Source organism: Pteropus vampyrus, unplaced genomic scaffold, assembly GCF_000151845.1.
Source record: "Pteropus vampyrus isolate Shadow unplaced genomic scaffold, Pvam_2.0 Scaffold37, whole genome shotgun sequence".
NCBI classification, from domain to species: domain Eukaryota; kingdom Metazoa; phylum Chordata; class Mammalia; order Chiroptera; family Pteropodidae; genus Pteropus; species Pteropus vampyrus.
This window is the reverse complement of record NW_011888818.1, coordinates 2,426,547-2,440,989: the sequence shown is the minus strand read 5'-3', so window position 1 is coordinate 2,440,989 and position 14,443 is coordinate 2,426,547. Positions and strand designations below refer to the sequence as shown.

The window sequence follows — 14,443 nt, the reverse complement described above, 5'->3', positions numbered from 1 at the left end:
AAAGTGGGAGGAGAATCACTGTTGGTAATAATGGATTTAAATATATATTACATCTTCTCTGCTGTGATTAAATTGTCTTTTTTTTTTATCCTTATAATGTAGCTGACAAAGAGCTTGTGTTAGGAGTAGGAGGAGGGTCAGCTCTGCATTTTCTTATCCTTCATTTGTGTTTGCATTTTTAGTGCTGTCTTCAAGTTTTAGTTTCTTTGCATGATTCTTTTTAAGCTTCTGTTCTGAGTGTGTGTGCGTGTGTGTGTATGTGCATGTGTGTGTGTATGTGCGCGTGTGTGTGTATGTGCGCGCGTGCGTGTGTGTGCGCGTGTGTGTGTGCGTGCGCATTCTCTTGAAAATCAGTTAATCCTTAAATCCGCATAACTGGATCTTCATTAAAGTGTAAGGCCATCACTGCCAATTTCTTGGATTTGTGTCACACATCCCCTTCCTGGCCCTTTCGTCAAGATAACCTATTTGTCATATGTGGCTCAAGACCATGTGATGTCGGGATAGGGTGGTGTGGCCAGTGTAAACGTCGGTCTGGCTATAATTTCTTTTTTTAAATTATTTTTAGAAAAAAACCAGTGTAGAATCCTGGTATTTTTTCTCCATCCCACCAATTGTCCATTACCCCCTGCAGAGTGTGTGTATTGGAGTACACCAACTTTAAAGAAGGAAAGTGTCAAAGCAAGTGCCCTTGCCAAAGACTGCTGTAAAAAGATTTGATGAGTTAGGGCAGAATGGAAGTTTGGGCCAACTGAATCCTGTAGCTAATATAGTGTTAATTGAAAAAAAAATTTTTTTTTTAAATTCCTTTATGCAAAGTAAATGCTGTTTATCTTAGACAAGCTTTAGGATAGTAGTGAATCTTGACTGTACTCCCTGGAGGTTGAGGAATGGAGAGCTTCTATGCCACTCCTTTCATATGAAACAGCATGCCTTAATAGAGAGTGGAGAAAGTGTTAGATTAATATCTTATAAAGAAAATTGAGTTTCTTCTGAAGAACATACACCTAATGAGAAGTCCACGCTATTTCATCTTGGCTCTAGGGGCTGTTGGGATACCTCTTAGGAAATAAGTTTGAATCACTTCTCACCTACAAGATGAATGGATGATCCACTGCCCAATTGTTCTTTTCCATAAATTGTAGCCACCAAAAGTTTAACTTAAAAAAAAAATTAATATAGGTATAATTGGTTACTTTCTGGCTATAAAAATGCCTAAATACCCAGTCATAGAATGTTTATTTTGGGGATAATTTCTGAAATCTACTTTTTGGTGTTATATTCTTTCAGATAAAGTATTTGGGCAATGAATACCAAAGCAACCAAGTGAGAAGGCTCGATTTGTGACCTTATTCAAAAGTTGAAGGTGCATCAACAAAAAATAATAACTTAAATGGAATAGGTTTTCTTTATAGCAATAATCAACTAGAAGAATTCAAATCTGTTTTAGATTAAATAATAAAATTTTATCTTCAGGCTTAAGAGTGCTTGCTTCCAGGTCTCAGTATCAGTGAACATGCATCTGAATTTTACACTGTCAGTAGCAGATAACAGGGAGGAAATTTCAAAGAGGCAGAATAATTCTCTCTTTTATCCCTTTATAAATTATTAATGCATCATTAAAAGATCATAATTTCAGAGTCTGACTTTTGAAGGTGTGGAAGCATCAATAACTATGTTTCTTACAATTTATTTCTTTTTGTCTGAAATGGGGAGTGGAGTTGTGTTTGCAGGGAAGACCAGTGCAACAAGAAATTCTAGTGCACTAGTTCCTATGCCATGGAGGTCTTACTTTAGGTATTAGTGAGGCTACAGTAAGTCTGTATTATCACCATTGTTTGCTCCAGACCTAGTTTACTTTCTAGTCTCTCTCTCTCTTCAATGTGCACGACATACAAACACCTTAAAAACCATGGAGATTCTGTGCTAGGAAATAATTTCTAATAGAACATAAAACAAGATGAGCATATATATTTTCATATATTTTATAAAGAAAAGCACTTGCTATATTAGTGCTTACTGTATGATTGCTAAGTGAATAAATCAGGTTATCAAGGAATAATTCAAGGAAAAATTCATTTTGACTTATTATTTGGCAGTTGATTGAAAAAAAATTTGTTTTGTTTTGTTTTTTACCTTGACCGTTCTTAAAACTGAAGGTTTCTTCTAAAGGCTTCATGTTATCAAGTGTATTACCATCTGAAGGTTTAACTCTCTTCTAAGCTAGACCAGTATTCTTTCTTTCTTTCTTTTTTTTTTTTTTTTTTTTGAGGAATTTTTCATTTATTTTCATTTGCTCCTGGAATAAATAACTTGTTTTTGACCATTTTGTTTTCAAATATTCACCCACAAAGCTCTTGCTTTTTCTTAGGCTACACAATAATCAAAGCCCTGTCTTATGTTAGCTGAGTAGTTAATGATGAATGGAATACTTCAGAGTGATATCAACAGTAGGACTCTCAAAGACTTAGTACTCACACCTACGAAGTGCATGAATCTAGCAAAACAGTGCCTGAGTTAATCATTTTTGTTTTCAGCTCCTGATTCTCTTTTATTGGTCTTCTGGAGAGCTCAAATAATTGCTTGCTTCACAGTTTTCACATCGGAATGCTCTCATTTTTCTAAGTTCCTTGCAATTGCTTTATAGAGAAGATGCCTTCCAACCGAGAGTCAGTGGATCAATTCATCAGCAAGTTCTTTTAGAGGATAAGTCATGGCACTAAAATAGAGGAAGAACTTACCTGTTAGAAATAATGGCTTTATCTCTCTTTCTTTTGCTTCAACTGGACTGCTGTTTCTGAAAGTAAAGTTCATAATCCATATATATCACAATTTCATGTTATGAATACAGAATGTCCTAACCCAGACTTATCTGAGCAGAAGCACTATAAGTTCTGGAAATTTGCTTCCTAACAGTCATCTAGGTGATTCTTAGGCATGATGAATTCTGATGATCATTATCCTATAATTCAGCGCTTCTCTTATTTTAATGTGCATTTGAATTATTTCGGGATCTTGTTAAAATATAGATTTTCTTTTAGTGGATCTGGAGTGGAGCCTGAGATTCTACGTTTCTAACAAGCCCCAGGTGACAGTAATGTCTCTAGAACTCACTTTCAATTGACTCCCCTGTAGGTGAAGTATAGACAGACGACTGTTGCTGACTCTGGGTAGATGTGACAGAGTTTCTAAGACGAAGTGCCTCGGTGCCCTCAGTGATGCTTATTGTTTGGGAAAAAGAAGTTTTCTATGTCTATTGAGATCTTAGAAACAAAGAACTGATCAAGTAGAAGAATCATGGACAGAAAAATTGTATTATAATAAAACATATTGTAAGAAAAATTAAAAAAAGGAAAGGTATTGGACACTGTCTGACTGCTGATGTGCAGGAATGAGGGGTCTATACTTATGACATTAAATGATGAGCAGGCTATACCAGCCTGGGTCTCACAGTTTTATACTCGGATCACACCATCAACATATCTGAAAACAAGGGTGCCCATCCTCTGGCTATGGCTGAGGTTTTTCATTGGCCAGGGTTCATTGGGACCATCATTATGTTAAGATCTTAGGACCTTTGGCCACTTATCCTCTTATCTATGAGATGTAAGACTTCTTCTTTTCTTTGATGAGAGGCAGAAATATTGAGGAAATGTTTGAAGTGGGGCAGGAGAAAAGTCAAGTATCTTTCTAAGCTGAGGTCGAGGAGCCTACAAAGAAGGGAATGTTAAAGATTAAGAGAGCATTTGGCAGAGCTCTCCTCGTGAGTGATCAGATTAATTAAAGGAGTGGTGGTAACAGCATGCCTTTTCCTGGCATAGGAGGGAGGAAAGCAAAGATGAGTACAGAGTGAAGTAAGTTTGATGGTAGGTAAAGCCCTTTTTTAAAACTACAGAAGTTTGGAGAAGGAAAAGATTACTGCTAAGAAAATTAACCAGGAGATGTTTCCAGGAGGAACGATAATTGAGTTAATAGCACTAAATGTAGCAGAGTGGTATGATAAGATAGAACTAATTTGATTTTGGCAACTTATTAAGTACCTTAGTGAGAAATCAGTTTAAGAGGACTCTGCTACAGGAGATGTGGAGAGAAAGCAAGATTTAGCAGGCTGCGAAGTGAATGGAAAGAGAAAATGGACACTTTAATGTATGCTTCCCTTTTAAAAAAATTGGCAGTGACTAATGAAATCTAAACTCCTTAGCTTGGCTTTCAAAGCCTCTTAAAATTTTGTTCCATCACATCTGTCTAACCTTACTTCCTGTATCATTCATATATGGCCTTCTTCTCAAGTAAGACCAGTCTCTTTACTGCTGTCGAAAATGTAGTGTCCATTTCTACATGTCAATATTCATGTTACTGCTAGTCTGTGTACAGGCTGGAGCTTGTTTTTTTTTCTTTCTTTCTTTTTACACTGTACAAAAGATGTGCTCCCAAATTATTAGAGAGGAAAGGAGGACGTGTGGATCTTGAATGACTCTTGCCTTGAGTGAAAGTTGATGTGGGGGTTAGAGGGAGTGCCTGGCTGCAGTAGAAGGGGGTTTCAACAAAATATCAATCTTTTAAACACTGCCAAGACTAGACGCTTAAAAGTCTGTAAGTAATATCTGGATATCAAACCTTACACACAGATACCTGTTGCCTCCAGAGGTCATTGGTATGTCTCTGTATTATTTATATCATCTTTTATGTTATTCATTAAATTTTTTATCATTTTCTCCATACAAAATTCTATATTTTATGCTAGGGTTGTTTCTGATAATATCAATTGATGGTTATTGTGAATATGATATTTAAAACTAGTTTTTTTCATGCCTTACTGATGTTCTATTAGATTTTTATTGTTTATCTGGTATGTAGCCACCTTGTTCTTCACTCTTATAGTAGTTCTAATAGTTTGCCTTTTAATTCTTTTGCATTTCCTTGAAAGAATCATATTCTCAATAAGTAATGACATAATTTCGTGTCTGCCTTTGTAATATTTATCTCTTCTTTCTTTTTCTTATCTATAATAGTCCCTACTTATTCAGAGGGGGCATGTTCCAAGACTCCCAGTGGATGCCTGAAAACTTGGATAGTAACAAACCCTATATATATTACCTTTTTTTTCCTATGTATACATACCTGTGATAAAGTTTAATTTATATATTAGGCACAGTAAGAGAGTAATATCAATAACTAATAATAAAAAAGAACAGTTATAACAATATACTGTAGTAACAGTTACGTGAATGTGACATTAAGTAAAATAGAAGTGCTAAATATCACTACAACAGCAATCATATTATCATATATATCAATGAACACATTGTGCATTTTAAATGTATACAACATTATATGTCAAACATATTCAATAAAAAATAAAAAGAAAAAGAAGATTTTTGAGATGTTTGCTGTGTTTACTTGGAGGGTTTACGTGCCTGTTTCCAGGTGTTGGCTGGTTAGGTAGTTGAGGTTCCTGGCAGAGTGCCGTGTTAATGTGTCAGAGTAAATCCTCATTACAGAGAACATACTTGCACCTCCGAAAAGTGACTTTTGTGACAGGCTCCTTTCTGCTGACAGTTGCCTCTTTGTGGGTGGAAGTGAAAAAACTGTAATGTGTTCCTGACTGCATACACATTTTGCAGCTAACCACCATTATCCGACATTCTCATTCTCAGTGATTTTACCTTTCTTTTTTTGTATATGTAGTGTTTGTACTTAAATGACCTTATAGAGTCCTTTAATTCACTGCATGTAATTAGCAATCAAAAAAATGCTGAATATAATGGCTCCCAACACCGCATTAACTACTTCTTAAGTATCTGTTCTACCTGTATTCATTATCTTACTTCACCTTTGTTCAATAGGTTCTACTTTTGGTGTGATCTCATGCTCCATAAACTGACTGAACATTAATTGTGACTTTGACTAATCACTTTGCTTGCTCTCGATTTGGAGTAAACAGCAGAAACTACAGCATTTGGAACTTTTCTATGGACTAGCTTTCTTGATAACCTCCAGTAAGATCTGTGTGCTAAACAGGACAAATAAACCATAGCGCCCATATGCATATGAACATGATAAAAAAACACAGGGGTGATGATGACTAGCAACTTTTGCTGAACAGAATGTGGAAACGTTGTATTTATTTCTCTCCCAAGCTTCTTTCTTACTGAGAGAAAATAAGTTTCAGAATTCTATAGGCGGTAACAAGTTGTTTAAAAGATAAAAAAAGCTTTGTTAGAAAATTAAATAGCTCTAGATATAGTGCTAAAAGAAGTTTGGCAATTGAGATGTGTATCCAAATTATGATACCCAGAAAAGGAGTGATCATGCAAATCTGATTTTCAATTCTGGAAATTTTAGCTGGTTAACCAAATGTTGCAACTGAATCATTCAGTCTCCTCAGATTAAATTTATTGTTTTGTTTTTAGAAGATGAGATCAGAAATAGCAAAAATCTTTAAAAGTCCTTGGTAAGTGACACGTACGTAATGAGTATTGATGGCCCACTCTTTATTAATGGCTCATTCACTTCCGCCCTGACTTTCAGGCTCAGGACTGGATGTTGGTTCTCCTAACTCAGTGCTCAGAGGCACTTTACATTTTGTATTATTTTCTTTCCTCCCTGAAACTAGTTACTTCAAAGAGCATAGTATTTGTCAGTCCATGAAAGCACAACCTCCGGTGAACTAGAAACTGAGCTACTGTCAAGCCTGCTCTTTCTACTTATTCACATACTTGTATTTTCCTACCTGAAATAAATGCCTGTTTATTTATATGTTAACCCATACAATTCCATGTTTTCCTTTAGATGAGGCTATGTGATGTGCATTCACAATTTAACAAACAGAGGGTATTTAAAAATGATAAGGTGACAATGTGTTATTGCTAGACGGTTTTGCAGAACAGTTTTACATTTTTTTTTTTTTTTTTAATGTTTAAGGTGACGACCCTTGTTAACACAAGCAACAAAGGCCCATCTGGTAAAAAGAAAGGGAGATCAAAGAAAGCCCATGTACTGGCCGCATCTGTAGAGCAAGCCACTCAGAACTTCCTGGAAAAGGGAGAACAGATCGCGAAGGAAAGTCAAGATCTCAAAGAAGAACTGGTTGCTGCTGTGGAAGATGTACGCAAACAAGGTAAGCAGAGTAATACTGTTCAGAGAGATATGTATTGATGTTTAAACAATGGATTTTTCTTGAAAATCAATGCTTATTTGCTCAAAGGAGTTGTCTTATTTTTTTCTGCTCTCTCTGCACTTGTCATTTTTAATATTTGCTGGAATTAGGTGAATAAACAAGTAACAGGTATCTTTTTGTTGTGGCAGTCAGTGTAGCACAGCTACAAACACTCCACGTCTGCTCTTCAAAGACTTTAAGATGTTTTCTCTTAGTAGATGAAACCTCTCTTGAGTAAAAACTCAGGCCTTAGGGAGGATAGGATGAGAAGACTTTATGCTATTAGTCACCAAAAACCCAGGATTTTAAGGATGAAGGGAGGAGGAGAATGTAAAACAGTCTAATAAAATTTTTGTTGCTTTGTATGATTCCCAGATTTATATTTTTCGTCTACAGCTTTCCTCAAAAATCTAGCTAACTAGTTATCGATGGATCAATCAATTATAAAGCTAAATAACTAGCTAAAATGCTATTTATTCTCCATATTTAAATTAAAAAAAAAATTTTTACACACAAAATAAAATGTACCGCACACCTGTTCTTAAGTATGTAGTTCAGTGGTGTTAAGTATATCCGTATTAATTAACTAATCTCCAGAACTTCTTTATCTTGCTGAACTGAAACTCTCTACCTATTTACACACGGACTCCTCCCTTCTTCCTCCCCTTAGCCCCTGGCAACCACTATGCTACTTTCTTATTCTATGAGTAACTACTCTAGACATCTCTTTTAAGTAGAATCCTACCATAGTTGTCTTTCTGTGACTGGCTTATTTCAGTTAAAATAATGTCCTCATGATTCATCCATGTTATATAGCATGTGTCAGAATTTTCTTCCTTATTGGGATGAAATAATATTCTATTGTATGTATATACCACATTTTCTTTCTCAGTTCATCCACTGATGGATATTTATTTTCCTTCCATCTTTAAGCTCTTGTGAATATTTCTGCTATAAACATGAATATACAAATATCTCTTCATGATTCTGCTTTTAGTTCTTTTGTATATGTACCCAGAGGTAATATTATTGGATCATGTAGTAATTCTATTTTTAATATTTTGAGGACCCTCCATACTGTTTTCCATAGCAGCTGCACCATCTTATATTCCCACCAACAGTGCACAAGGGTTCCACTTTCTCCACATCCTTGCCAACACTTGATATTTAGTTATTTTTTTTCTTTGTATAATAGTCATTATAATGGGTGTAGGGTGATGTCTCATTGTAGTTTTGGTTTGTATTTCTGTAATGAATAGTTATACTGAACATCTTTTCATGTGCTTATCAGCTATATGCATATATTCTTTGGAGAAATGTCTATTCAAGTCCTCTTCCCATTTTTATATTAGGTTGTTTTGTTGTTGTTGTTGAGTTATAAGGGTTCTTTATGTGTTCTGGATATTAACCCCTTATCAGATATTGTTTTGTAATATTTTCTCCCATCCTGTAAACCTACCTTTTTACTGTGTTGATTGTGTCCTTTGAAACACAGACATTTTAAATTTTGATGTAGTCCTACTTGGCACATTTAGTTGAAAATTCTATGGCACCATGAAATCAAAACGAGTATCTCCCCAGCCTGGCCTCCCTCCTGCATTTCTTACCTCAGTGAATGCAACACATATATATTTAGTTGCACGTTGCAGAAATCTTGGTACCATCCCTGTTATTTCTCTCCTTAAAATATAATTTATTATAAAATCCCATAGGTTTTAACTCCTAAATATCTCTTAAATGGATCAATTCCTGTTTTGGTTATTCAGAGTCACCGTGTTTTAGACTGCTCCATCCTGTCTCCTTTCTCACAGTTAAGGATGACTCGTTTGCATTTCCCAGCTCAAAGAACACCTTCACAGTGAAACCCTTCCAGACACTCCTTCCATGTTTTTTATGGCTCTTTTCCTTGTCACTTTTCACAAGATAATTTAATATTTGTGGGATGACTTGATTGATAACTTTCTTCCCTCACTACCTATAAATTAAGAGAGACCATACATATGTCTTTTGCTGACCACTGGTTTGTACTCATAAAACTTCAATAAACATTTATTGAATGAAGGTATAGATAAATGAAAGTTCTTTCTCCTGTCTTCTTATAAACCTACCACTTTTTAAATTCACAGCTAGATATTTAGTCCCTGGAAATACCAGCTCTCCTTCCACACCAACATCCACATTCTTCATGTTGCCTGCTGCCACTCTCTTCTCTTTAAAAGTTCATTTTGTTTACATTACACTAATGTATATGTTACTCTAATTTGAAAATTTAAATTCTACATATTTCATCTAATGTGGATGGACTATATTTGTATATATCTTTGAGCAACGTATAATCTGACAAGTTTTCAAGTGCTATTGAAAACTGCTATTCCTTTAGAATTACAGATGGATACTTGTTTGCTTTCATATATCTACAGCCTGGGGACTTTGTTTCTCTCCCTCTCTCTCTCTCCCTCCCTCCCTTCCTTCCTCCTTCCCTTTCTTCTTCTTTTTATTTCTTTTAGGTTGACTGACGTATAATAAATTGCACACATTTAAAATGTACAGTTTGATAAGTTTTGACAAATGTATACATTGTGAAACCATCCATACTCAAGTGAGTCTCTCCTTGGTAGAGAGGTTTTTGACTGAATGGTCCCTAGGCCACTTTCTCAAAGCTTTTTTCTTTTATAGTGACATATTTTCCCTGTTAGTTTCTTTGACCATCTCTTAGCTTTCCCTTATTTTTTCTTGCAACTAAGTTAGTATTGAAACCTTCTGTAGAAATTAATATTTTAGTTTTCTTGATGCTTGTGTGAAATGGTGTTTTTAAGTTTTTGGCTGGACCGTCCTAGTGATATTAGAGTGAGAAATTTTAAAGATGCTAATTTAGGAAAGCTTACAATGGTTGCTCTTAGGATATTTTAAACTTTTTCTATGTTATTCATATTCATTTCTCGTTACAGAAAAATTATGCATCAGAAATGATGCCTGCATGTTAGCTGTATAAAGCTCAACTGCCACATGTCTCTCTGAGCAGTGTCAAATTCAAGGAAACATTACTTTATTATACAAAATGACAATGTTTTACTGGCAAAAGCCTTTAAAATTCTCTTCTCCTTTTTCTCTCACTCTCAGATATCTCCCGTACACTTCAGCTGCCTGTCATGTGTGAGAAGTGCCTCTTCTCCATGGCAACAAAGTCCTCAGTTTCCCTTCCAATTCTGTGTACTTAGGCTTGCTTTCTTTTGCTTCTCAGTTCTTTATTGTGTCATTTCCTTAGCCTGTCTGGCTGTGCCCAATTTTCCTGTTTGCCCATTAACCAGATTTTATTTACAAATGAAAGTCTGAGTTGACTTTCAGAGAGAGGTGGAAGAAAGGAACTTGAAAACAAGTGAGGAGCATGATAGAAGTATTTAGTTATTGGGAACTTTAAAACATAGTATCTTTCTTTCTATTATAGAAATCTACTTTCTAATATGTAAGATGATATTCAGAAATTGTGGCAACACTGACATTTAGAAGCAATTTCCTCCTTTAAAGTGGCTTCAGCATCCATACATTCCTGTGTATTACATACTATTTAGTGTAGGAACTAAACCTATTAGAAGTGATCTATTGCTATTGAGTTGTTTTTGCTTTTTTAAATCAAATGATCAAAAGTGTTGCCACTTAAAATTTTTTCAGAATGAGTAGATGCCACAAGTTTTAATATTGTGCATCTCCATTTTCAGATTTTTAATTTAGAACCATTTACTATTGTTTTTTTTTAAGTTTCACGACATTTATTGTTATAATTACTGTAATTTGGCAAGATCATACATGAAATTATCTAACTATGTCATTATTGTATCTCATATGATTAACTTTATTGTTTGAAATGCTTTATAATTTAAAAAATGTTACCCTTTTAAACCTAGACTACATGCCAGATTTTTAAAGTGCTCTGTATGGGTGGCGACGGTATTTTTACTAGAATATTATAGTAGAAGATTTTCCTGTACCTTTAAGTTATAATCTGAAAAAAAGTATTTAGTAGGCTTATGACAGTGTTTGTGTTAAAATAAGTAATATATATATATATATATATATATATATATATATATATATACATAAAATATATAAAATCATTGTATTCAAAACTTAGAAATGTGATATTTTAGACGGGTAAAGATGGGATATTTGGTCAGGGGTGTGTGTGTGTGTCTGTTTTATCATAGATAAATTAATTGAATATGCATAGATTGTCTTCCTAATTTAAGTTTAAATGTCATTAAGATAGGAACAATGATGTATATATATTTATCTCTACTCCTAAAGCTGGCATTGTTCTCTAGCACATGACAGGTTATGTTTAAGAAAGAGACTTATATGTTAAGTCAGCAAAGCTTTGGATATTTTTGTTACTTTGGCCAATAACTATACAATTTAAGCTAAATCACTAAACCACCTTCAGCATCAGTTTCTATATTTTTCAAATACAGAAAATAATTGTTGTTTGCTTCATTGGGTTGTTTTACAAAATGAAGCCACAGAAGATTAAAGCAAACTTAAATTTTATAGAGATTTCAGAGTAGATTAATTAATTGTAATTTAGTAAACCAATCCGTACTCCATATGGCAATAATGCTCTTCCCTGGGCCCTTCCAAGCAGGATGTTGAAGAGTTGAATCAGCATCCAGTAGTGTCCCAGAAGAGGACTGAGTATCTCATGTGGCTTAGAGCTGGTGGTAGTTGTAAGTGGTCCCAGAAAACTATGATTGGTTACTTGTGCAGCCAGTGAACCATATGTAGCAAAGCTCCTAATGAGGAATGCAAAGGGAATTATTCCAAGCAGATCTTCATGTTGAAGCTCTGGGCCAAGGAAAGCTTGGGGTAGGGAATGCGAAAACATTTTTAATGTTTACCATCAAGATCTTCCCAGATTGAAGCCTCCTTCTGAACTGTGGACTGACCTCAGGGTTCTCAGACTTGGGTGAGTATCAAAATCATCTGGGAAGTGTTTGAACCACTTCATATCTGGGCCTCAACCCTTATCATTAAAATCAGAAACTCTGGGGTGGGACCCCAGCATCAGGGGTTTTTAAGCTCCCCAGGTGAGTCCATTGTGCAGCTAATTTGAGAAGAAATGGACTAATCCACCTCCTGCCTGTTAGCCCCACTTGGATGACTTCTCAATCCATGTTTGTCAGCTAGCATTTCACATTAGGCAGCTGATTGCACTCAGTTATTATACAAGGTTTATTGGCTTATAGTTTACTTAGAGGTAAATAAGTATTTATAAAGGAGACTTAATATGGGAGAAACACTTTGATAATCTATATTACAGCATTATGCATAGATGTTTCTTATGTTAAATGATGTCATATGATGCCTGACATTCTGTAGTCACTAAGGGAATATGTGGTAAGTAGATACTAGGTAGCCAGATCTATCAGGCAGTTTAATATTTAAGTTGTTGAAAAAGAAAGTCATGCAGCTAGTATTTAAGGAAATATGAAGGAACTGATGTTTAAACTAAGCATTGATTAAAAATTTGTGAAGGATAATGGAGTATTTCAGGTTTAAGCAACCTGATTTTCAAGTCTAAGAAATAAGAATGACATTGATAATTGGGGCGAGGGGGAAGGGGTGTGGATAGAGAAGCCTTGATTTGATGAGAACTTTCATCTTCAAACATAGTTATAAATATGGTAAGATGATGGAAAAGGACCGGATTAGGAAAAGTTCAGGAACTGGGCTATGTGTAGACAATATGATAAAAGAAAAATAGAAAGGAAGAAAGGAAGGGAGGAAGGGTGAAAGGGAGGGAAATTGAGAGGGAGGGGTGGGAAAGAGGAAGGAAGTTAGCTGGTTGGTTCCTATCTATTTAGGTAGTATTTTAGAAAGATTAATTTGGCAACTTCATGAAAAGTTAACTAAAACAGAAACACTGGATTCAGACATTGCTTGGGTTTCATTGTAATATCACAGAGAAACAAAACAAAATAAAATACTTGGAAGTTATAAGATTGGAGTAGTGGCAGTGGGAACAGAAATAAGAAACTAGATGTTATAGGCATTGGAAAAAAGAATAAAAGATTTGCCATTTGTTGGAGGAAGAGATGAGTCAACATTTATTCTAAGTTTCTGTCCCTAGACAACTTAGTTGGAACATTTTAAGAGGTGACGAGTGGGGAGAGAGGACCGATTTAGTTTTAAACATTGATGAAAAGGGAATGCCTAGCAGCTGGCTAATGCTATGGGAATGGAACTTCGCAGAAACAGAGAAATTTGGAAGTCTTTCGGGTTGATAAATGAAGCTTTCGGAGATGGAGCTTTCTCTGAGTACTTGCCAGTAAACAGAGAAGAGTAGAGGAATGTAGGTTTGGTTTTTCAAAGAAAGGCCAAATTGTGATTAGGGGATGGAATAGAAATAGATACGGAAGGCATGACCTGAAACGTGACCAGAGAGCCAGGAGTACCGAGTACTGAAATTCAAGGAAGTATTTTACAAAGGAGACAATGATCAATCTAGACTCTGGAATGTTGTTGCAATTATGTCAAATTCTTCTGAGCTCAATTATGAGAAAATACCTTGGATTTTGCTAGAAAAGTGTCATTAATTATAATTAAAAGTGCATTTTCAGGAAGCTGCAAGGACAATAGCGAAATAAACAGAAGGAATAGATGCTGAAAGAACAGAGTAGATGGTGAAGTAAAGGATGTGGCAGGAAAAGTAACTATATATGCTTCTTTGGTCATCACCACACTATGTACTGCACATATTTTTGCTTCTGCGGATAGCTGGGACTCAAATGAGGGACCATGTGGTATAATTTTGTGCATTTTTTGAGCCTGGCTCAATGCTTAGCACTTAATGCATGATTCAGAAGATTGTCATGGAATGGAAGAAGAGTAATTGGAGAAAACATTAAGGACAAACAATGATTGTTTGTTTGTGTGCTTATTTTGTTCAACCCAAATCAGAAGTACCAGAGCTTAGATCAAAGGAGGAAGCCACTGGTGAGAGCAATTCTAGACACAAAGGGAAAAAGCTCAGGTTGGTGGCCTGAGGTTTTATAGAAAACATGAGAACCAAAGCAGATTGGATGAAATTATCTCAGTTATTTTGAACAAAAGAGGAGATAGTTTTAATGGACTATGTATATTGTTGCAGATTATTTTATATTTTTTGTTTGTTACTGGCATCTCTGTAGGGCTCTCATTTTATTTATTGATTACAACTGACTATTATGCTTTCCTTGCATGCAGCTGAAAAGGCTGATTTATAACAGGCTTTATTGTCTAAGGTTTTTTTAG

General features: G+C 35.2%; 1 protein-coding gene across 6 annotated transcripts in view; it reads left to right on the top strand.

Annotated features, from left to right (window-relative positions):
• The window catches only part of CTNNA2 (catenin alpha 2), a 1,043,800-nt gene that overhangs the window by 195,655 nt on the left and 833,702 nt on the right, over nucleotides 1–14,443 (top strand). For all 6 annotated transcript variants that reach the window (XM_011358075.1, XM_011358074.1, XM_011358073.1 and 3 more), the window contains one exon: nucleotides 6,925–7,120. In XM_011358075.1, coding sequence (XP_011356377.1) covers nucleotides 6,925–7,120 — 196 coding nt within the window. The remainder of the gene's footprint in view (nucleotides 1–6,924; nucleotides 7,121–14,443) is intronic.